Raw genomic sequence first — 24,265 nt, forward strand, 5'->3', positions numbered from 1 at the left:
CGTAACATAATTTTCTCCGGGGAATTGGACACTTGCGTATAACCTAGCCAACAATGTCATCATATTTTTCATGACTAAAAATCCAGTTAAGGAACTCCCTTGTTATGACGAGAGAGAGGATTAAGGGATTAAATGTAATTTGAGTTTAACTGCCCCCTCCAATTTCTTCACTTCTTCCCCAGATGTGAGAAAATGCTCAAATTGAATCAGAATACATTGGCAGATGAAACCACTGCAGTGATTTTGTTCACAATATACTCCTACTAAAGGACAGGGATTTTCAGATGGCAGAAATGCTATATTCTCTTTTCATGATGTGTGATGTGTGTTTTATTAATCCCAACATGAGTAGGCCTAAATGTTGGGGCCGTACATGTTTGGTGATATCCCTCATAGCCCAAATACTGGAACGCCACTTCCATGTTTTGTATGGACATCTGTTCAGTTCATCGAGGATTTACAGTAGCTACAATTCAGCAGGGAATTCAGCATTGCCTTTATACAAATGAGCATTTGTCAGTCCTCCTCTCTCTCTCTCTGACCGAGCGCTTGGAATTATAAGGTTCTGTCTGCATTTTTTTCTCCACAATTTAGTTTTTGACATAACCGTGTTCTGTTCATGTTCTCTACCTATACGCTGTAGTACTCTAAAACACCCCAATTCATGTTGTTATGTTAAAAAGAATACAAGATTAAAATAGCTCTCACCATTCAACCCTATTAGGGTTCAGAACTTTAAAGCCATTTATTTCAGAAGCCTCTTTTTACAGATAGAACCTTATAATGCTAAGGACGTGTGATCTTGTTCCAATTTGTTTTCATACTACAACAACTAATCTGTGGAAAAACCCTCTCCAGTTCTTTGTCATGGTCCTTTGAGATGGATTTGACCCGTTGTCGACCATAGATTTCGTGCATTTCAGTGGGTTAAATGTCTTTAGACAGCTGTGGCTTTAGAGTCCAACGAGAGAGTTGTAGTCAGGCATGTGTCAAGACAACAGGCAAACCGTAGTGACAGTTCTCTAGGTTTACAGGCTGGTTGTGTTAAACTGAGATTGCGTGAGTCTGAATGGGACTGCAGTAGAGTATAGTGGTACTAATTCAGACCCTCTCCCACCATTTCACCCCACTAATCCTGCCTTCAGCCCAGGGAGGGGGGCTTCCTACTGTCCTACTGATGTTACCTCTCTGTCTACTTCTGTTTTAGCCCCTCGAGCGTTGAATGATTTGCGGTGAAATAAGTGTTCCCAATTGTCCTTTTCAGTAAAACTCTTAATGGCAGCTGTACAATAGATGTTTAGGCTAATTTTAGATGTCAGTTTGCTTTTGAATGGAAACCAACTCAATCATTGTCTGTTATTGTTTGGGTTTGTCTTGCTATCCCTTACCATCTCTTAGACAGTCCTGTTGTAGCTGGATCAGTCCTATAGAGTGTGTTATTGTTCTTTTGAGGAGGTTCTGGGCTTTAATATGTCTTTCTCAGTCTAGTAGTCAACTCACGTAAGTCCCGTACGCCAAGTGAGTACAATCTACATCTGGGATGTGATGTAACTACAGTCGTGTTCTCTCTCTCACTCCCACTCTCACTCACACGAAGCACATGGGACATTATCATTGCACGTGTGTGTGTTTATGTGTGTGACGGCCGTTAATCCAGGTGGAGGGAAATCATTCCCCCATCTGGCCCATGTGTCACAGAGTGTGAGGAGAATCCTCCTGGAAAACCTGGTGTGTATGTTTCTCACAGAACACAAATCTCACTTCACTCCTCCCACGGTCAGCGACACTGGATGGGGTTTCAACACCTACTGCTTACAGTACAGTCAGTACTATGCGTCCCCTATTAAACACCATCTCTGAGAGGGTATTACTGTACACTATACAAGCAGGAAGTCTCAAAGAACCGTGGCTGTGTAATTAAAACCATGAAAAGGTTGTGCACCTGAACTTTGATCTGGTGTTTGGAGAGTGTTTTGAATGTAAACCCAATGTAAGTGTTTGAATACACAGAATGTGTATTGAAAATATAAAAAAAGTACTCTGAAACACCCAAAAGTGGTTCTTTATTCTGAATATTGGTGTTTTTAAGAGCTTTATGAAAACACTTTTTGGGGATTCAGTACATGTAAAAGGCAGCACAAAACACAAAACCAATGTTTCTCATACAATCAACGGTTTAGAAATGCAAATGGTTTATAGGCTAAATATTGATTTATGATCAGGGCCTATGGAGAATATTTTTTTATGGAATTCCAGCTTTATTTTTCAATGCTTTATTTAGACAGATTAGAAACAGGAGGGGCAGTAAAATGGTACATTTCGGTGGAATTTCACCCACTCAACCACACAGCCACTCAACCACACAGCCACACCTCAAGAAATAATTCTGGGGTGAATTGACATGGACAAAAAAAAAACAATAACAAATACTTATTTGTATTATTATTATTATTATTATTATTCTATATTATTTTTTTATTAAAACAACAACTCCCATCAGTGGGTGCTATGGTCAGTGGGTGTGCTCGCCCTCACCCGCCCCCACACGCCAGTAGGGTGAAGCCCCCTCCACCGGCCCAAAGGGCTTTTCCAAGGGCGCTAAAGACCAAGTCCCGCCCGACGCTCTGGCGGGCATGGAAACCAGCGCACCCATAACCAACATATACTGAATAAAAATAAATGCAAGTCGTGCAGAGGCCGTGCTCTAGTGCTAACTCACTTAGACACTGTCCCCACCGAAGACTGAGGTTCAACTCCCCGCTCCAACCCTTCAATCTGTTTCTACCACCTATCTGTATCCCCTCTGTCATTTCACAACTCTCCATAAAGTGTCAAAATACCCCCAAGTCATTTCAATTATTTCTTATTTTCATTTAACCAAAAGAATGTAACAATAAATACAACTTCATATGTTTCTTGAAATGTAATTATCTTTCATGAGGATAACCAAAGAGAGAGAAGTCTTTGGTTTGAACCACTTTCTTGTCACGTGGTTCTTTCACACACCGTCGTATCTCCTGAAGAAAGAAATGTGTTTTCCTCTGTAAATATAATGCTTGTTGTACCATGAGGTGTAGTAGATCGGGATGAACAGATATCAAAATCATCAGGCAAAATGACGTTCAATAAGGACAGCACCCATTCCCACAATGGAAGACACAGAAGTGCAGAATCCTCAATTCTTGCTGTTTAACCGCCAGTTATTGCTGGTGGTTTGATCACTCTGCTTGACAATGCCTGCCAAAACAGTATAAAAAGGTCAATTGATCAAATAGGTAAAACAATGTTAAATTTTAAGACAATTCCGACAAAGTGATCTAATTCTGCACTAGACAGGATTCAAAACATTATAATAGTGTTTAGAAGCTTTAGAGAGAGAACCATGTAAGGACCAAACACCTTACATAACATTGTGTGTGGCCTTATGCACAGCTACTATGTGCATGATCAGTTGTCAGGGAAACCACAGGGCTCGAGAGACAGTATGTCATGTGATAGATAGTAAGAGTGCTGTTTGTTTCTTTCCTCCACAGATTCCTCATGGTCCTAGTGTGCCTCATCTTCAGTGTCCTGTCCACCATAGAGCACTACGCCGATTTCGCCAGCGGAACTCTCTTCTGGATGGTGAGTGGACTTGTGATGGATTTCCTCTCTTTCGTTTTTTTGTTGTTGTTGTTGTATTGCAATACCATCCACATCCACATGATGGGAGTAGGACATCTTGGGTGGGAAGCAGACAAACCGCCATCTTAAATTCAACAGTTCAACAGTATGTTAAAAGTAGTGAACCTCAAATGAAATGGAAAGGATATATAAAGGCACATGAAACTCTATGTCTATTAGTCGTCGGCTTCAGAACTTATTGCTGGGGGGGATTTGGTTCTAGATGTAGATGTAGATTCTATCGGCCACTCTCAGTACTACTCACGCAGGTAGACAAATACTGATATGGGTCAGGATAAGGAATTTTCATCACACACACACACACACACACACACACACACACACACACACCTCCCCAGTGTGGGGGGCAATCAGAGGACAGGAGTGTTCTCTAAACTTTTGACCATCATTGCCCTTTTAGAAGATTCACTGGCTGCTGAGTTATTCATTCATTTACACCCTGGAAGAAAAACTCGATTCTCAGCAGCTTGATTAGGACTAAGAATAAGTGAGTGCAAAGCCCAGTGGGTAGGGCACAAGACCGAGCTGGAACATTTTGAGCTAAAGCAGTAGTTACGTTAGACTTAGAGTTTGAGGAACAAAACGTGATTAAAAAATACATTTGTAACTCAAGACATGAGCATTACGAAACCTACAAGACACCGTATTAGAAAAGAAAACAGGCGGCAATGTCCGAAGGATGACATTTGACACTCAACTGTGTAACCCCATTTTATGTGCACCTGCATGTGTGTGTGTGTATGATGTCATTGTGTTTGTGTATGATGCCATTGTGTGTGTGTATGATGTCATTGTGTTTGTGTATGCCATATGTTGTGTGTGCGTGTGTTTGTTTGGAGTTTGTGTCATCATGGTGTGCATTTGTTGTGGAGTGGCTATGCGAGTTCAGGGTTAGCTGACATTCATGAATCAGAGGGTGCTTGTTTTGGGTGGCAGAGAGGACATTAGTCCTCGAGGATATTTGGCTTTCAAGGCGGCTGCCAAAGTAAAGCTAGCCAGGTTCAGCAGGGCACACCGGCATCCATCACGTGTCACACGCTCTAGTCTCTCTTTCCTCTCCTGTTCTCCAGTCTACCCCGGGTCCACTGATGTCACAGCTGTGCGGCACGGTGGGACCACCAAACATCTGATCAGAAATGGGCCTCTACTGTCATAACACAGAGCCCCATTAAGGAGTTCCATATAGCCCAATCCAGCTTCAATCCATCACATTTAAAACCTCTGGATCAGCTCCATCCTAGTTTAGGAGATTGGGGAACACTATATTAAATGAAACTATCAGCTGTTTTCTGCAAACAGGGGCGGCAGGGTAGCCTAGTGGTTAGAGCGTTGGACTAGTAACCGTAAGGTTGCAAGTTCAAATCTCCGAGCTGACAAGGTACAAATCTGACATTCTGCCCCTGAAAAGGCAGTTAACCCACTGTTCCTAGGCCGTCATTGTAAATAAGAATTTGTTCTTAACTGACTTGCCTAGTGAAATAAATTAAAAATTAAATTAAAAACATCTAGTTACCGTTTAATCACACTGAAATCTGGTCAACCCATTTTAGAAATTTGGGGATTTATTGTAATCTTATTTGATTCTCCAAATTCGCCAGTTTGTTTTTATGTAGTAATTCAATTATTTGACCGAGAAGAACTAAAACCAGTTAAACACCTGTCTTTTATTTACACCCAATCTGGTCATCTGTGTTTCACGTTCCTCTTCCACTCTGATTTGGACATACTGTATGTCACGTGTCTTGCTTAGGTTTCTTTAAAATCTCACAACAAGCCTTGGTGACAAACAAATAGACTTATCTCCTAGAGATGCTGGCCACTGGGGAACAGTCTGAACAGGTGTGGGGATAATAGCCTTGGCTGGAAGGACACCGACACCTTTAGACACAAATACCCACAAATATACTGAACAATTTTTTTTTAAACGCAACGTGTAAAGTTGGTTCCATGTTTCATGAGCTGAAACAAAAGATCCCAGAAATGTTCCATATGCACAAAAAGCGTATTTCTAGCATCTTTGTTAGTGAGCATTTCTCCCACAGGGAGATGTATGCTACATCTACACAGCAGTGCTATTTGTTCTTGTTACATCAATCCACTGCACAGTATAATTTATGAGGAAAGGAAGGGCACCATCGCAGCAGTGGTAGTCAGTGAAAATATCTATAGGGTGAGTGACAGTCAAGGGATTGTTTTTGTGACTATGGAGCTCTGTTGTTGCAGCAGGGCCTTGGAATTAGGTTTCGTAAGGGGGGGGGGGGGGACTGGTAGGGAAGCCAGTTTAAGCAAGCAATGGGACTGCCACCCACACTGGGACGGCTATTGCTGAGCGTTAGGTGGCACAATATTATGGAGAAATGGTGCGAATTAAAAAGATTTTGGTTCACTCGGACTTATCAAGTCGTGTCACACCTACACAAAATGACACGCATTCAAACCTCTAAGATACGTGCTCGCGCACACGCTCACGCGCATGGACGCTCGCACACACACTCAAATGTTGTTTTGCTCCCGGAGGACCATGAATGGTTCATATTGAAGGGGGAATTTGGACTACACTGCAGTGACTACTGCAGCCTCTCTCTAGTGGGGCTGGGGGATATATGGTTACTTTAATAATGCTGGATCAACCACCGGCTGTTTTGTTTTAATCAGATCCCAGAGTTCTGTTTTCCTTCCAATCAGGTTCTCTAGTGCTTCTGACCAATGTCTTTTAACCACCCAACAGATGTGTAAAGGGCTCCCAACACAACCCAGCTCATTAGGATCCATCCCACCTGCACATCCTGCTGAGGCGCTGTCACAGCATTGACGCTCAAATCAGCGAGCCTTTGACCCTGGCTCAATATGCTCTGTCATCAGAGATGCTATCAAACCTTTCTCTGGGTGGGCCTGTGTGAATGGCTCCCTCACCACCAGACCACCTCGGTCTCTCTCTGTCAGCACACCCTGTCCCGCCAAGCTCTTATCACGCCTGAGATCTCAGTGCATTGCTTGGCACTGGACATAGAAAAACACTCATATCCCTCTCATATGCCGTAGTATGAAATAGTAAATAGACAGTTAGTCGTAGTAAATTGCGATAGTAAAATGCAGTCGTCTTAATGGACTAGTTTTAAATGCTTTGTGTCTTCCCCAGCCCTGTTTTCCTGACTGTTGTCTATACCTGCTTGTGTTCTGGTCCACAGGAGATTGTCCTGGTGCTGTTCTTTGGGACAGAGTACGTGGTGCGGCTCTGGTCCGCCGGCTGCAGGAGCAAATATGTGGGGATCAAGGGACGACTCCGCTTCATCAGGAAACCCATATCTATCATTGGTGCACCTGGCTTCTACTTTATTGAATCGCACACAACTGTGCCACATGCAATCAGACAGACACTGTTGTTACATGGTTTTACCCCCCTTCGTCTAGTACTATTTCTACTGTTACTACTTGTGTTTTTCAATGGCAATTTAAACATTTGAAGATTATGAGCTAAATGTTAATGTGTTGAGGTGCACAGAATGCATTACAGATGGTGTCTGTTTCCTTTGTCACCCCCCCCCCCCCCCATCACAGATCTGATAGTGGTTATTGCCTCAGCCATAGTGCTGAGTGTAGGTTCCAATGGCCAGGTGTTTGCCACATCTGCTATCAGGTAACTGTGTATGTTACAAATAACAGTATAATAACTGTGTCATATCTTGTGCTGTAACTGTGTTGTCGTTGCTTAGTAAAACGGGCGGAAGAGAGTAGAGGTGGCTCTCTCATTGGTGTAGGCTAAGGTTTGATTGACATCGGTTGCCTTTTTGTCTCTGTGGTTACAGGGGGATTCGCTTCCTCCAGATTCTACGCATGCTGCACGTGGATCGTCAAGGAGGAACATGGAGGCTTCTGGGATCTGTAGTCTTCCTCCATCGACAGGTGGAGATCCCTTTACATACCTTGGGGTCATTTCATCTCATAATTATGTGCAGTATGTGCTCACATGAAGTTAAATATCGCAAGGTCGTCTGGAGCATACTGCTGTTTTAAGTAGAGCGACTTGAACGACCTTGATCCTACTTGATCTACTTTTTTTTTTCAACCTTGAGTAGGCTTCTTATAAATCCTCAGTCAATCGAACTGATGAAAATGAAAATGCAAGGTAAATGAGATGCCTTAAGATGAGGTTAGTCATGGCTTTGAAAATGAAAAACAAGGAGTGTTGGACATTTCTTAACCAAATAAGGACACACCCTGTGGTCAGATGATGGGTGCACATTGCTGCCATTTCTTCCAGAGGATTAGTGCACTTGGTCTGTTTGAGTTGCCCTTCCTCCTGCCTCTTGCCTAGCCTGTCTGGTTATGGGTAGACATCTATCCATGTTTTTCATGCTACATTACCACCAGTGATTACCACAGAGTCCGGTGCGCAATCACAGATTCCTCTGATACTCTCACTGAGACCCGCAAGGCTTTATAAGGAGAGAGAGGTAGAGAGTCAGGCTCAACAGCTCGTGTTTATTCTTTTCTTTATTATTCTTGAACTGGAAGATGTAGGTTATTTCTCTGTGATGTGCAATGGGTCTACCGGTCATCTTTTGGGGTTTAGTTTTAGGGTTACATCAATAGTCAAAGGGAGCTGACGTCTTCTCTCTGTGTGAAATGATAGAGAGATATAGTGCATTGGAAACTATTCAGACCCCTTGACCCTTTTCCACATTTTGTTACGTTACAGCCTTGTTCTAAAATTGATTCAATTGTTTATTTTTGCGAATGTATAATATGTCACATTTACAGAAGTATTCAGAACCTTTACTCAGTACTTTCAAAAAAAATGTTTAAAGGGGTGGATCAGCTTAATATTGCGGAAAGAATATTGGTTCCATCAATGTAATTGTCTGCATCATTTCCAATCCCCCATATTTTTGGGGGGTAAAAATATATATCCATACACGCATGCATACATATACACATATACACATACACATACCTATATAGACATACATACACTTTTTTAAAGAATATAGCTTTATTATTATTCCCCACAAACCCTTCCGCCGATCCCCCAATTGGAGTAAACTAATAAACACTTTGGCTTTTACCTTCAATCCATACATCTTATACACACTCTACAGACACAGTCTACTTTACAATAGTTATATTTTGTTTGTTTTTAGTCCTTCCTCTAAATCTGATGTCCATCCAGTTCTATTTGTAACTGTGCTATTTCACAAAAGTTCTGAACCTATACACATTTTACAGACCCCGTATGTTCTACATGTTTTATCTTGCTATTTACTCAGTACTTTGTTGAAGCACCTTTGGCTGAGATTACAGCCTTGAGTCTTCTTGGGTATGACGCTACAATCTTGGCACACACATTTGTATTTGGGGAGTTTCTCCCATTCTTCTCTGCAGATCCTCTCAAGCTCTGCCAGGTTGGATGGGGAGCATCGCTGCACAGCTATTTTCAGGTCTCTCCAGAGATGTTTGATCGGGTTCAAGTCCAGGCTCTGGCTGGGCCACTCAAGGACATTCAGAGACTTGTCCTGAAGCCACTCCTGCGTTGTCTTGGCTGTGTGCTTTGGATCGTTGTCCTGTTGGAAGGTCAACCTTCACCCCAGTCTGAGGGCCTGAGCGCTCTGGAGCAGGTTCTCATCAAGGATCTCTCTGTACTTTTCACCGTTGCTGCCACCACCATGCTTCACCATAGGGATGGTGCCAGGTTTCCTCCAGATGTGATGTGATGCTTGGCAAAGAGTTCAATATTGGTTTCATCAGACTAGAGCATCTTGTTTCGCATGGTCTGAGAGTCCTTTAGGTGTCTTTTGGCAAACTCCAAGCGGGCTGTCATGTGGCTTTTACTGAGGAGTGGCTTCCTTCTAGCCACTCTACCATAAAGGCTTGATTGGTGGAGTGCTTCCTTCTGGAAGGTTCTCCCATCTCCACAGAGGAACTCTGTCAGACTGACCATCGGGTTCTTGGTCACCTCCCTGACCAAGGCCCTTCTCCCCCGATTGCTCAGTTTGGCCGGTCAGCCAGTTCTAGGAAGAGTCTTGGTGGTTCCATTTAAGAATGATGGAGGCCACTGTGTTCTTGGGGACCTTCAATGTGGCAGACATTTTGTGGTACCCTTCCCCAGATCTGTGCCACTACACAATCCTGTCTCTGAGCTCTACGGACAATTCCTTCGAACTCATGGCTTGGTTTTTGCTCTGACTTGCACTGTCAACTGTGGGACTGTGTATAGACAGGTGTATTCCATTCCAAGTCATGTCCAATCAATTGAATTTACCACAGGTGTACTCCAATCAAGTTGTAGAAACATCTCAAGGATGATCAATTGAAGCAGGATGCACCTGAGCTCAATTTTGAGTCTCATAGCAAATGGTCTGAATACTTATGTAAATAAGGTATTTCTATTTTTGTTTTTAAATCATTTGCAAAAATATCTAAAAACCTGTTTTCGCTTTGTCATTATGGGGTATTGTGTGTAGATTGATGAGGAACATTTTTTATTTAGTCAATTTTAGAATAAAGCTGTAACGTAACAAAATGTGGAAAAAGTCAAGGGGTCTGTATACTTTCCGAATCCACTGTATATGCCTCCTCTTTCTATGTTAAATCATTGCATGCTGTAGCCTTAATCAAATGATGTGTTATAATGATATATGTTCCGGATGCATTTAATTTTAGTTCGATTCATACCTGCAAAATGTACAAATAATGTCAAGAAATGCATTTAACATCAACACATTATCTACACATTACAACTGACATACTACACTCAGTGTGTATTTCCTCTGTTGTAGGAGCTGATCACCACGCTGTACATCGGCTTCCTGGGTCTGATCTTCTCCTCCTACTTTGTGTACCTGGCGGAGAAGGATGCTGTGGACGAGGAGGGCAAGACTGGCTTCTCCACCTATGCTGATGCCCTGTGGTGGGGCGTGGTAAGGCAGAGTAATAGCACTGCATATGCCATATAGCAGACACGTAAAAAATTTCAAGGACACTTTTAGTGAAGTGTGGTGTGTATACATTTGAGCATACAGCAAACAGTCGGAAGTTTACATACACTTAGGTTGGAGTCATTAAAACGGTGTTTTCAACCACTCCACAAATTTCTTATTCACCAACTATAGTTTTGGCAAGTCGGTTAGGACATCTACTTTGTGCATGACACAAGTAATTCTTCCAACAATGGTTTACAGACAGATTATTTCACTTATAATTCACTGCATCACAATTCCAGTGGGTCAGAAGTTTAATACACTAAGTTGACTGTGCCTTTAAACAGCTTGGAAAATTCCAGAAAATTATGCCATGGCTTCTGACAGGCTAATTGCCATCATTTGAGTCAATTGGAGGTGTACCTGTGGATGTATTTCAAGGCTTACCTTCAAACTTAGTGCATCTTTGCTTGACATCATGAGAAAATCAAAAGAAATCAGCCAAGACCTCAGAAAAATAATTGTAGACCTCCACAAGGTTCATCCTTGGGAGCAATTTCCAAATGCCTGAAGGTACCACATCCATCTTTACAAACAAAAGTATAAACACCATGGGACCACGCAGCCATCATACAGCTCAGGAAGGAGACGCGTTCTGTCTCCTAGAGATTAACGTACTTTGTTGCGAAAAGTAAAAATCAATCCTAGAACAACAGCAAAGGACCTTGTGAAGATGCTGGAGGAAGCAGGTCCAGAAGTATCTATATTCACAGTAAAACGAGTCCTATATCAATATAACCTGAAAGGCCGCTCAGCAAGGAAGAAGCCACTGCTCCAAAACCTCCATAAAAAAGCCAAACTACGATTTGCAACTGCACACGGGGACAAAGACTGTACTTTTTGGAAAAAATGTCCTCTGGTCTGATGAAACAAAAATAGAACAGTTTGGCCATAATGACCATCGTTATGTTTGGAGGAAAAAGGGGGATGCTTGCAAGCCGAAGAACACCATCTCAACCGTGAAGCACGGGGGTGGCAGCATCATGTTGTTGGGGTGCTTTGCTGCAGGACGGACTGGTGCACTTCACAAAATAGATGGCATCACGAGGAAGTAAAATTATGTGGATTTATTGAAGCAACATCTCAAGACAACAATCAAGCCTACAAACCTGACTCCGTTACACCAGCTCTGTCAGGAGGAATGGGCCAAAATTCACCCAACTTATTGTGGGAAGCTTGTGAAAGGCTACGCAAAATGTTTGACCCAAGTTAAACCATTTAAAGGCAATGCTACCAAATACTAATTGAGTGTACAGTATGTAAACCTCTGATGTGATGAAATAAATAAAATCTGAAATAAATCATTATCTCTACTATTATTCTGACATTTCACATTCTTAAAATAAAGTGGTGATCCTAACTGACCTAAGACAGGGAATTCTTCCTAGGAGTAAATGTCAGGAACTTCCGACTTCAACTGTATGTGACCCCCAACAGGAATCAAACCCACAGCCTCTATCTCCACCTTTTTGTGTTTGTTTTGTGGTGTATCTCTGTCAATGTCCCCCTCTACCTTGAGTGGTTCTGGAATAGCGTGACGACACAAGTTCCTAAGCCAGTTTCTGTCACACAAAGCTATTTCTAGCCCCAAAGTAAGATGTTTTGTTTTGAGGGGAATAGACAAAAGGTGTCAGGAGTTAAGTAGACGATGAATCCAGACATAGTCCTGAAGCTTCAATAACACACAGGGGTTCTTATTGGACATTTTGAAGACGCTGCTCACCCTAGTTGGGACCAAAGATTGAACTACACTCAATGACTATTCATTTTTCCATTTGTGGCTGATGCGTGAAGTAGTTGGTGCAATACTCAGTCTATAAGGAGGCAGCTTATGGTGTTGTGCCCATGCTGTTGTGGCTGTTTCCTTCAGGTTTCCATCTGTGGTGGGTCAAGTTTCCAGTTCAGTTCATTAAACTGTTGAATGTAAGGCTGTGGGTAATGAGAAACCTGCGGTAGTCTTGTGCTAGTGGGATCTATACACCACAAAAGACTGTTTAATTAAGACTGTTTAATTAAAACTGTAATTGCAGGATTACTAGCTGTTTTTTGACGAGAGTTAGAACGGTTCAGATGCCCAATGAAACCAAGAAGACAAGCTGTTTTTTTTGATGAGAGAACGGTTCATGTGCCCAATGAAACCAGGAAGAAAAGCTGTTTTTTTGATGAGAGTTAGAACGGTTCAGGTGCCCAATGAAACCAAGAAGAAAAGCTGTTTTTTTGTGTCTCGCAGCCCACAATGAACAAAACAGCCCAATAGGAGCTTTGCTCTCCTTTGTTTTTCACAGACTGTGAACTTGAGACTTGTGATATGCCGTGCCAATAGCGTTGGTCACTCAACTCTGGTTTGTGTGTGTGTGTGTGTGTTTTTCCCAACGTATTCCCTGTCAGCATGTTGTCAATTGTGGGATGTGCAGGGCACAGCTGTAGTACGGGCCCAGAGCCCACGGGCCAATGGCATGATTCATATTCCCAGTCTCTTCTCTCATCCGCCTCTCACACCCAGTCCATCCAAGCAGACGGAGTTTGTTCAAGGAAGGGTGTTTGATCTGGAGCTTCACCACCACTCTGCTCAACCTCTGAGAAAACATATTTGGAGAGAGAGAGAAAAGTGATTGATTTCAGGAAGGATAGAGAAAGCATAGGATGGCCTGCGTGGTGTGGCAATGAAACATACTTACACATAGAGAGGGAGAAATAGACCTTGCCCCAGTGAGAACTCAAGATGGTCTGTTTGACCTGTGTGAAGGCATGTAGAGGCTTCGCCACACACCTGGATTGCAGCGCTTACACCAGGGCCCAGTTATTCAAAAGTTACATGTGACATGCATAAAGTTACATGCATAGAAATACAATGAATAGAACGGTCGAATCATTGACTTGAATAGGGACTTCCGTTCTCTTCATTCTATTTCTATGATACATACATCCAGAAAGATAAATTTTGAAAAACTGTGCCCTGGGTTTTGAATGCGGGGGTGATGTTGAGGGGACTATTCCACACTAATGTCAGGCCTATTGTTTGGTCATACAATTTGTAGATGAGGATTAACCACCCCCTCTCTCCCTCCCTCCTTCTCGGCTTCTTCCTCTTTACTCCCAAAGCCTTTTAAGTATCTCACCTTACATCACCCTCTTTGTGTCACCACACAGCACATGGTCACACGGCGCCCCAAAGACACTCCACTGTAAAGCCAAGTGCTTCTCTCAATGTGTCACAATTGGCTCAGCTTTCAGAGTGATTGTACATGCAAATGCAGGGGGGATTTGTTTTCCTCTCCCGCTCTGCGGAATTCCTCCCTTCACCGTGGATTAGTCCCAGTCAGAATCGTATTCCTATTGAGTGAAGTTCAACTGTTGAATAGTGACAGATATGGAGCGGGGCCAATACGTCTGATGAACTTTCTCTTCGTGGCCCTTGTTGTTATCGCCAAGCTGAAGGAGCTGTGAAAGCACTGTGTTCAATGACCTCATTACAACCCAGGAGCTCATTATTAGAAACGCGTTAAAAACTATTTTAACTTCTTTAGTTGACAGTTAAATGGATATGTAAATGTTATAAATATATACTAGGAAATTATCATGTGAATAAAAATAAAGTCTGTGTGTGGAAACATTGCCTTGTTTTCCCTAACGTAGAGTATCATCCCATCTTTACTGTCTTTGTTCCCAGGTGACGGTGACCACCATTGGCTATGGGGACAAGGTTCCTCAGACGTGGATAGGGAAGGCCATCGCCTCCTGCTTCAGCGTCTTCGCCATCTCCTTCTTCGCTCTTCCTGCAGTAATTACCCCTCCTCCTCTACCTCCTCAACAACCTAAATAGCATTATGTGTACATAATACACAATATTGTCTTCCATCAATACTGTGTTGTCTGTTGCCTCAGTGTGCAGCTCCAGGTCCTTTTCACAGTGTTGTGATGTCTCTCTCTCTCTCTCTCGCTCTCACTCTCGCTCTCTCGCTCTCTCTTTTTTGTTGTTTTATCTCCCCAGGGTATACTGGGCTCGGGCTTTGCTCTGAAGGTACAGCAGAAACAGAGACAGAAACATTTCAACAGACAGATCCCGGCTGCAGCCTCACTAATCCAGGTACTGCCTGACTGAGACACAGACAGACAGACACCCACCAGTCAATCACTCACTCTGTCCTGTCTGGGATCTTAACAGCCGTGTATAGGAGAGAACATGTATAGTAAAGAGTGTATACTTAGAGCTTAAACAGAGTAATGGCATATGGGACGTACTGTAGACCATTGAACCTCTCTACACTCTTAGAAAAAAAGGGTGCTATCTAGACACCAACAAGGGTTCTTCGGCTGTGTCCATATTATAACCCTTTGAAGAACCCTTGTTGGTTCCTGGTAGAACCATTTTGGTTCCAATTACAATTGTTTTGGGTTCCATTGGGAACCCTTTCCACAGAGGGTTCTACATGGAACCCAAAATTATTCTACTTGGTACCAAAAATGGTTCTCCTATGGGGACAGCTTTTTTCTAAGAGTGTAGGAGCTGGGCTGGGCTGGTCTGGTTCTGATGCAAATCATCTTTGATTTAGTGCACTCATGTAGCAACTCCAGGCTAGCAGGTCAGACAGGTTGAATTAACTTCTTATGGCTGCAGTATTGAGTAGCTTGGATGAAAGGTGCCCAGAGTAAACTGCCTGCTCCTCAGTCCCAGTTGCTAATATATGCATTGTATTACTAGTATTGGGTAGAAAACTCTTTGACGTTTCTAAAACTGTTTGAATGATGTCTGTGAGTATAACAGAACTCATATGACAGGCAAAAACCTGAGAAGAAATCCAAACAGGAAGTGGGAAATCTGAGGTTGGTCGATTTTCAACCCAACCCCTATTGAATACACAGTGGGATATTGGTTATGTTGCACTTCCTAAGGCTTCCACTAGATCTCAACCGTCTTTAGAAACTTGTTTGAGGATTCTACTGTGAAGTGGGACCAAATGAGAGAGGAATGAGTCAGAGGTCTGCCAGCAGTCACGCGCTGATCACACGCATTTCACATGAGAGGTAGCTGCGTTCCTTTGCTTTTCTGAAGACAAAGGAATTCTCTGGTTGGAATATTATTGAAGTTTTATGTTAAAAACATCCTAAAGATTGACCATACATCGTTTGACATGTTTCTACGGACAGTAACGGAACTTTTTGACATTTCGTCTGCAACTAGGGAACGCGCTTTATGACTTTGGATTTGTTTACCAAACGTTATAACAAAAGTAGCTCTTTGGACATAAATGATGGACATTATCGAACAAATCAAACATTTAATGTGGAACTGGGATTCCTGGGAGTGCATTCTGATGAAGATCATCAAAGGTAAGTGAATATTTCTAATGTTATTTCTGATTTCTGTTGACTCCAACATGGCGGATATCTCTTGCTTTTTCCGTAAAGCTTTTTTGAAATATGACACGCTAGCGTCCCACCTGGCCAACATCGAGTGAGATTGCAGAGCGCCAAATTCAAATACAGAAATACTCATTATAAAAATTCAGTAAAGATACAACTATTTTACATTGGTTTAAAGATTAACTTCTTGTGAATCCAACCATGGTGTCAGATTTCAAAAATGCTTTACGGCGAAAGCGTACCTTACAATTATTTGAGAACATAGCCCAGCAGACAAATCATTACAAACATTAACCCGCCAAGTAGAAGAGTTACACAAGTCAGAAATAGAGTTAAAATTCATCCCTTACCTTTGATGATTTTCATATGGTGGCACTAAGAAGACATTCATTTATTCAATAAATGTTCCTTTTGTTCGATAAAGTCTTTCTTTATATCCAAAAACCGCTTTGTTTGCGCATTTTCTTCAATAATCTACAGGCTCAAACACAGTCACAACAGGCATACAAAAAATCAAAATGGTATCTGTAAAGTTCATAGAAACATCAAACGATGTTTATATTCAATCCTCAGGTTGTTTTTAGCCTAAATAATCTATAATATTTCAACCAGACAATAACGTCGTCAATATAAAAGGTAAACAAGAAAGGCACTCTCTCTGGTCGCACGCATGAAAAAGCTTTGTGACACGGCAGGGTCCACTCATTCAGACTGCTCTTACTCCCTCATTTTTCAGAATACAAGCCTGAAACAATTTCTAAAGACTGTTGACATCTAGTGGAAGGCATAGGAACTGCAATTTGAGTCCAAAGTCAATGGATACTGTAATGGCATTGAATAAAAAACTACTGGGGGAAAAATCCTACTTCCTGAATGGATTTTTCTCAGGTTTTCGCCTGCCAAATCAGTTCTGTTATACTCACAAACATTATTGTAGCAGTTTTGGAAACTGTAGAGTGTGTTCTATCCAAATCTACTAATTATATGCATATCCTATCCTCTCGGCCTGAGTAGAAAGCTGTTTAATTTGAGCATGCTTTTCATCCAAAATTCCAAATACTGCCGCCTACCCTAGAGAAGTTAAGGAGAAGTGTATCTATATTTCCATGTCGAACAATTGTATTTTCATTGACATTTATAATGAGTATTTCTCTAAAATGATGTGGCTCTCTGCAATATCGGTCTAGAAGAAAAAGAAACGCACACCTATAAAGACGAGGTGCTGGCTAGCGGAGTAGAAACTTGAAAATAAAAATAAAAGAGAGCCGCACACTCTTGGAGCTCAGATGCAAAAATGTAATACCAACGTTTCGACAGCCAAGCTGTCTTCATCAGGGTATAATCACAAACACTGCGGGATGACTCGTTTATATAGTGTCAAAGGACACAGGTGTCTGTAATCATGGCCAGGAGTGGCCTAATATCATTGGTTAATAATCAAATATTAAAATGTCATACAAAGAACAGCATACAAACAAATGGATAGCATACGATCATAGATTAATTTGACTATACAAGTTTACACACAATTACAATGGCAAAATCACAATAATCACAAGAATGGCTTCAGATCAAAGTCTACGTTGAGACCGAAGGGCGCAAGGGTCTTTAAATTAAAGATCCAGGCAGCCTCTCGTTTTAACAATCAGCTCTCTGCAATATCACCGGATGTTTTTGGAACGAGTGAACATAACGCGCCAATGTATACTGAGATTTTTTTATATAAATATTTAATTTTATTTATTATGCAACTTTATCGAACAAAACATTGTGTAGCATGAAGTCCTATGAGTGTCATCTGAAGAAGATCATCAAAGGTTAGTGATTAATTTTATCTCTATTTGTGCTTTTTGTGACTCCTCTCTTTGGCTGGAAAAATGGCTGTGTTTCTCTGTGGCTTGGCTCTGACCTAACATAATCGTTTGTCGTCCTTTCGATGTAAAGCCTATTTCAAATCGGACAATTTGGTGGGATTAACAACAAGATTACCTTTAAAATGGTATAAAATACATGTATGTTTAAGGAATTTGAATTATGAGATTTCTGTTGTTTGAATTTGGCGCTCTGCACTTTCACTGGCTGTTGTCATATCAATCCCGTTAACGGGATTGCAGCCCTAAGAAGTTTTAAAACATGTCCAAGACCACAAAATCTCCCAAATTCGATCCTTTACAGAACGCATTTGTTCCCTCCAGATCTTGCCAATGTAAGCTTCAAAAAGCGTTCTACTACAATTAGAGGAGTAGCAGTGTTTGTAGTCTGCATATTCCTGCCATGTCCTGGAAAAGGTGAGCGGTTCTGTCCCGTTCTCTCCCAGACAGAGACGACAGGCAAATAGCACCCGGTTTTATTTGCCAGGAGCTGGCCATCCCAAGGATCACATTGACTCTGAACATACACAGAAGCCCACAGCTGCATTTACAAAGAATCCTAATTGTGGTGACATTTAGAAACATAGAGACACTGAATAAACATGATGATGACGAGGATGATGGTGCGGAGCTAAAAAAGGAATGGGATTTTTCACCAAGTAATGCCAGGCTGAGGTTGTGAAACAGAGAAGAGTTGTCTCTGTCAGAGCACGGTGTTGTACTGACAGACTGTAAGCTGTTCGCCACTTACTGGTTGAGGTTTGGAATGGTCTGATTCCAGATATGTGCCTAAGGCCAACTTCTACCTAGCGCTGAGAAAATGTCCAGGTGATCAGCTCACCCGCTGGGTTTACCCTGGTCAATGATGTGATTCAAACATTTATCACGCTGGTTCACTGTTTGTCTCCATCCTCCCTCAGGCGCTGTGGCGGTGCTATGTAGCAGAGAAACCAGAAGGCTGTCCTGCCACCTGGAAAATGTACGTCCTCACCGGAGACTACATCCCTACCATGAATTCTGAAAACGACAGCCCAAACCTCAGAAACAAGGTAAAAACTGCATTACTTCTTCAGTTATTAAAGAGAAAAATACAGTAGGTGTATACACACATTATGTACCATTAACCCTGTTCAAAGAAAAGCAACAGTTTGCCTCTGCATTCCACTGATGCACTCTAGCTGCTTCGTCAATCAACAGCTAATATATTGGATCAACCCGTCGCTCGGAGCACATGCATCCCATCTCAATTTCCAGAGATGACAGAAAGAGAGCTGCCCTAAAAGCTGTTTAGTGGGGATATGAGCCATCTATCTGGCTGAAAGACCTAGTATTATCCCCTTCGACAATGTGATTTTTAACTTAACTACATTAGCTGTGTGGTGGTGCTTAGGGCATGGAACTGACTGTGAAAGAACAAGTTAAGCACCCCATCCCACTCCCTTTCCCCAGGCAGCAGCCCCCACCCACACCACATACCCCCTACCCCTCGAGGCCTGAGCCAGTGAGCCACCAGGATGACTCCAGGCCTTTGTCTCCCCACACAAAGACACAGTCAGTTGAGATGATGTCACCGCTGCCTTTCTCATGGGAGTAAACCTTTGTGTTGGTAGAACAACAACAAAAAAATCTTTGTTTAGCATTGAACCCACACATATTAGGGAGAGTGAAGGCTGCTTCCGTCCCTTTCTGTTTCTGTATGTGACTTTTCTCCTTCTCTCTCGCTCTCCTCTATCCCTCTCCCCTCTGTTCCTAATGAGTCATTCAGAATTCAGGCACATTCTGGTATTTGGACAGGACTGTGGGCGAGTCAATGGTAGGAGACTGTGTGTCTGTCACTGAGTAAAAATCATTCCGTTTCTATAAAGCAGTCAGTCTATAAAGCTTGTTCTGGAAGACGGAGTGGAGCACAATGAAGGTCCGGAGGCATTCAGAGACTCAAAGAGCTTTGACCTCCGCTAAACCTGCACAGATTAGAAGACATGGCCTAAGTCACCACGCTATAAGTGCAGGTAGCTTTGACCAACCAATTGAAATGTCAGAAATGTATTATCTGAAGAGGTTTTAAGTGTGCACGAATCATTGCTTACAAAGCAAATACTGGGGCATCAGCATTACGAATGGTTATGCAATGCAGCATCAACGTTTACTGGGCAGCACATGCAATGTCAGCAATAGCAAATGAGGTGATAGTGCTAAAACAACTAAAACAAGTGCAACCAAAAAAAAGAGTTTTGTGTTCCGGACAGTCCCGGTGATGCTCTTCTCGTGTCTCTGTCTTCAGAGCAAGCGCCCCAAGAGGAAACTGAAGATGGTCCGTGACAACGGCTCCCTGACCATCCCTGGAGAGAAGAGGATGTATATTCCTCAGCTCACCTTCGACCACATTGAGGATGAAGACGAGAAGAAAGAGGTCCCCTTGTTTCTGGAAGAACAGCCAGGTAACTGTACAGTACTGGATGGAACAGGTTTCTTTACAGTTGGTCATGTTACAGATGCTCCTAATGTTTGGCTGAAAGTGAAGGTAGATTCTACTGGAAACAGATGTCATTTCAACGTCTAGTTTTGATTCACATTTGGTTGAGTTATCAACTAACATGAATTTGACGTGACATCAACAACAACAAAAATGTCGCAAGGTCACTGGAAGTAAGTTAAAAGTTGGACGGGAAAAAACATGAAATTCCCTTATTTAGCAAATATAATCAGTTTTCCACGTTAATTCAATGTCATCACATAGATTTTTATTGCTGAAATGATGTGGAAACAACATTGATTCCAACAGTTTTTGCCCAGTTGGATACCGCCATAATGGCAGCGGCAATTTTTACATGAATTGCACTATAACAATGAGAAACGGTGCCCACGAACTGTTAGGTCCTACATAAAGCTGTCCCAACAGCAGAAATTCTTTTCAGCACCATGCATTGAATCCTTACCACTGTTCCATCTGAAAATAATTTGTCAGTAGATTGCCGACTTGATGCATGACGATGACTGCTTGTCGAGCTTGCTAGCTAAGCATTTGAAAGTATGATGTTGACATGATCAGTCCAGTCAAAGCTACAGTAGATAACGTGATTTACAAATTGATATGTGACACGCATTAATACCAAAATAACATGCAAAACTGCTAAACGTGTTCTGCCCAACCTGCCTTGAATGACTCGTCGCCACTTGCTTTATCAGTTTTTTTTAAACCAGGTTTACTGTTTATTTGAGCAATATGAGATGGAAGGAAGTTCCATGCAATAAGGGCTCTATAATACTGTACACTTTCTTGAATTTGTTCTGGATTTGGGGACTGTGAAAAGACCCCTGGTGGCATATCTTGTGGGCTAAGTGTGTGTGTCAGTGTTGTGTGTAAGGTGACTATGCAAAAAATGTGGGATTTTCAACACATTCATGTTTCTTATAAAAAGAAGTGATGCAGTCAGTCTCTCCTGAACTCTTAGCCAAGAGAGACTGGCAGCATAGTATTTATACCAGCCCTCTGATTACAGTGAAGAGCAAGATGTGGCGCTTTGTTCTGGGCCAGCTGCAACTTAACTTTCCTTGCAGGCACTCGATCACACAACAGGCCAGTAATCAAGATTAGACAAAACTAAAGCCTGCGTAACTTGCTTTTGGAGTGTGGTGTCAAAAAAGCAGAGCATCTCTTTATTACAGACAGACCTCTCCCCATCTTTACAACCATTGAATCTATATGTTTCGACCATGACAGTTTACAATCTAAGGAAACGCCAAGTAATTTAGTCTCCTCAACTTGTTCAACAGAAACACCATTCATTACCAGATTACGCTTTGTACCAAATACAATGCTCTTAGTTTTAGAGATGTTCAGGACCAGTTTATTAAATAGTAAGTAACAGTGAATGTGTTTAAATGTACAGTGCAGGATGTCATGTGCGTTGGGCACGACACAGTAAAGATTTGAAGAATGCTCTGACTCAGCATGCCTATCGATGGTAAGGTTCTGAGTGGTTGAGTTTGGTGAGTGGTGTGATTCTCTCTCTTCCCCCATAGAGGGAGAGAAGAGGAACGGGGGGGGTGAAGCTGGTACAGGGCTTGACTGTCAGTCAGTCAGAGAGAGGAACAGAGGCCCTGGGATAGAAAGACAGACACAAGATGGCTGCCACGTGGCTGGGTTAGGCTCCAGCACCAACAAGGACAGGCCAGGCCAGATGAAAGTCATTAGAGTCACTGGTGATTAGAGTTTGTGTATACTGTACAAGTGCTTTACTGCTCCACTTGTCCGCATCACTGGCATCAGACACTCGCACTTTGATTGATTTTACCTGAAGAAAATGACAGAAAGTACTTCAAAATAGATGTTGCGGCAAGAGTCAGTCAGAAAGCTAGTGTTTTGTGTTGAATCAATGGTAACATTCCCGCAGATGTTGCATTCAGTTGCTTAGTATTCACCTTACTGATGTTGCTAACTAGACCGTCGCACCATGTAACGGGGGCGGCGGGGGGGGACTTTCTGTGTAAACCCCCGCCAAATGAATCGTCCCCGCCTGGAGGTTAAAAAGTGTGCTTTAGGAGTTTTTCCTGTCAAAGCACATAATCATGAAAGGAGGGAGAGGGATACTAACACAGAACGTAACCAGCAGAGGAAGGAGATATGGGGGAAAATGCTAACTCGTTTGGTGCTTAATTGGAGGGATGTAACGGTAGATAATGAACAGGAACATATGTCTTACTGCCTTTGAACTTTAGAGGGGGTGAAAAGCATATTTGTCAAGTTGCATGTATTTTGAGGCTAGTTAGTGGAGCCAAGGCTTTTGAAAGGCAGTCTGTTGATGTCATAAAGACATTTAAGTAGCCATGGTCACCATACTCTCAACAGCATGTTGTCACGAAGGATAATGTTTAAATTCCAGGCAGCATGGTGTGCTTTCTGCTGATTACAGTGTATAAAAACAGACATCTGCAGATTCTACTGTCTCTGGAGATTGTGGGTGTTTAAAAAGGTTCTTATCCTGCGGAAACAAACTGTTAACAGTTTTCTTGTTGATGCAAAGTGTTGTTGGAACAGCAATGACATTGCACTCGCTTATATTAAGAGTTGGTTGATGCTGAAATCTAAGTTTATCGTATGTTTTCAGACCTCAAAAGTGGTCTAGTGTTGAGATGAGTCGTATCCCTGGGCGGCCTGGGTAGCCTAGTGTTTAGAGCGTTGGACTAGTAACCGAAAGGTTGCAAGATTGAATCCCTGAGCTGACAAGGTAAAGAATCTGTCGTTCTGCCCCTGAACAACAATAACCCACTGTTCCTAGGCCGTCATTGAAAGTAAGAATTTGTTCTTAACTGACTTGCCTAGTTAAATAAAGGTGAAAATAATTGTACAAATCCCATGCCATTGTTTGTGTTGATTTTGATTCTTTATATACAGTATGTCAAATTAAGGCAGTGGTTTTTGATGACATCATTTTGAGAAGTTCTTTCTTTTCCTCCTCAGTCATCACCCGGATGCTCAGACAAACAGGTGAGCCCTCACCTCTCTACACTCAGACACCATCTCCTACTTGACCCCATGACCCCAGTCTTCGTGACGCACTTCAGTTCCAACTCACACCGTTTCAGGCTCAATCCTTTGTCCCTTTAAGAGATCCTCCGTGTTAATCATTAGTTGTTTTTTCCCCACGACATAGATAGTATTTTAATTAGACTGGAGTTTGTCACCAACCGGAGCAAACTGGAAGCCAGCAGAGAGACAGATGCAGGCAGGCCCTGGACTCCCTCCTCTCCTCTCTACCAGCCTAGCCTGGTTGTTTTCTTTTCTGGCTGTCCTGCCAACACCAGTCGGGGTGAGGGCTGGGTCAGGGGCCGGGGGACTCACCGGGGAACAGGGGGGACTGGGAGGGAGGTTGGGGTGATAAGCGGACATTGTGGAGCTCCAGTGGTCAGAATTAAACTGGGCATTGTTTGATTTAGTCAACGTCCGGCTTATCACTCCACTTATCTGTCTGGCCCTCTGGCCCGGCTGCCGTCTGTGAGAATCTCCATTTTCAATAGGGCGCTCTCTTTCCAGGCTGTCACTCTCTCTCCCTCTCTCGTTCTTTGTCTCCCTCTCTGTCACTCTCTCTGTCTCGCTCTTTCTGCCCACCCCCACCATCTCTCGCTCTCTGGCCCCTGCTTGTTTTCATTCTCTGGTGCTCCTAACCCAGTGTGTTTGCTCTGACAGGGCCATATATTAATAAGCCTGCAGTGTTTTTGTAGCAGATAAGCCCGCTCGCGTACCCGGTCCCACTGAATGAGAGAGAAGTGGAGGAGCTGCACAGTACCCCCTGTCCTTAACTTTCACTCTCTCTCTCTCCCTTCCCCTCTCCCCCTTCTCCGTCCCTCACTATATCTCCTTCTGTCTCT

General features: G+C 42.6%; 1 protein-coding gene across 1 annotated transcript in view; it reads left to right on the plus strand.

The window, feature by feature from the left end:
- Nucleotides 1–24,265, plus strand: part of LOC135508841 (potassium voltage-gated channel subfamily KQT member 1-like) — a 258,600-nt gene that overhangs the window by 11,608 nt on the left and 222,727 nt on the right. Inside the window, 10 exon segments of the mRNA XM_064929047.1 lie at nucleotides 3,534–3,624; nucleotides 6,873–6,999; nucleotides 7,243–7,321; nucleotides 7,491–7,587; nucleotides 10,461–10,601; nucleotides 14,332–14,442; nucleotides 14,653–14,748; nucleotides 18,817–18,945; nucleotides 20,178–20,334; nucleotides 23,358–23,384. Coding sequence (XP_064785119.1) covers nucleotides 3,534–3,624; nucleotides 6,873–6,999; nucleotides 7,243–7,321; nucleotides 7,491–7,587; nucleotides 10,461–10,601; nucleotides 14,332–14,442; nucleotides 14,653–14,748; nucleotides 18,817–18,945; nucleotides 20,178–20,334; nucleotides 23,358–23,384 — 1,055 coding nt within the window.

Source organism: Oncorhynchus masou, chromosome 22, assembly GCF_036934945.1.
Source record: "Oncorhynchus masou masou isolate Uvic2021 chromosome 22, UVic_Omas_1.1, whole genome shotgun sequence".
NCBI classification, from domain to species: Eukaryota; Metazoa; Chordata; class Actinopteri; order Salmoniformes; family Salmonidae; genus Oncorhynchus; species Oncorhynchus masou.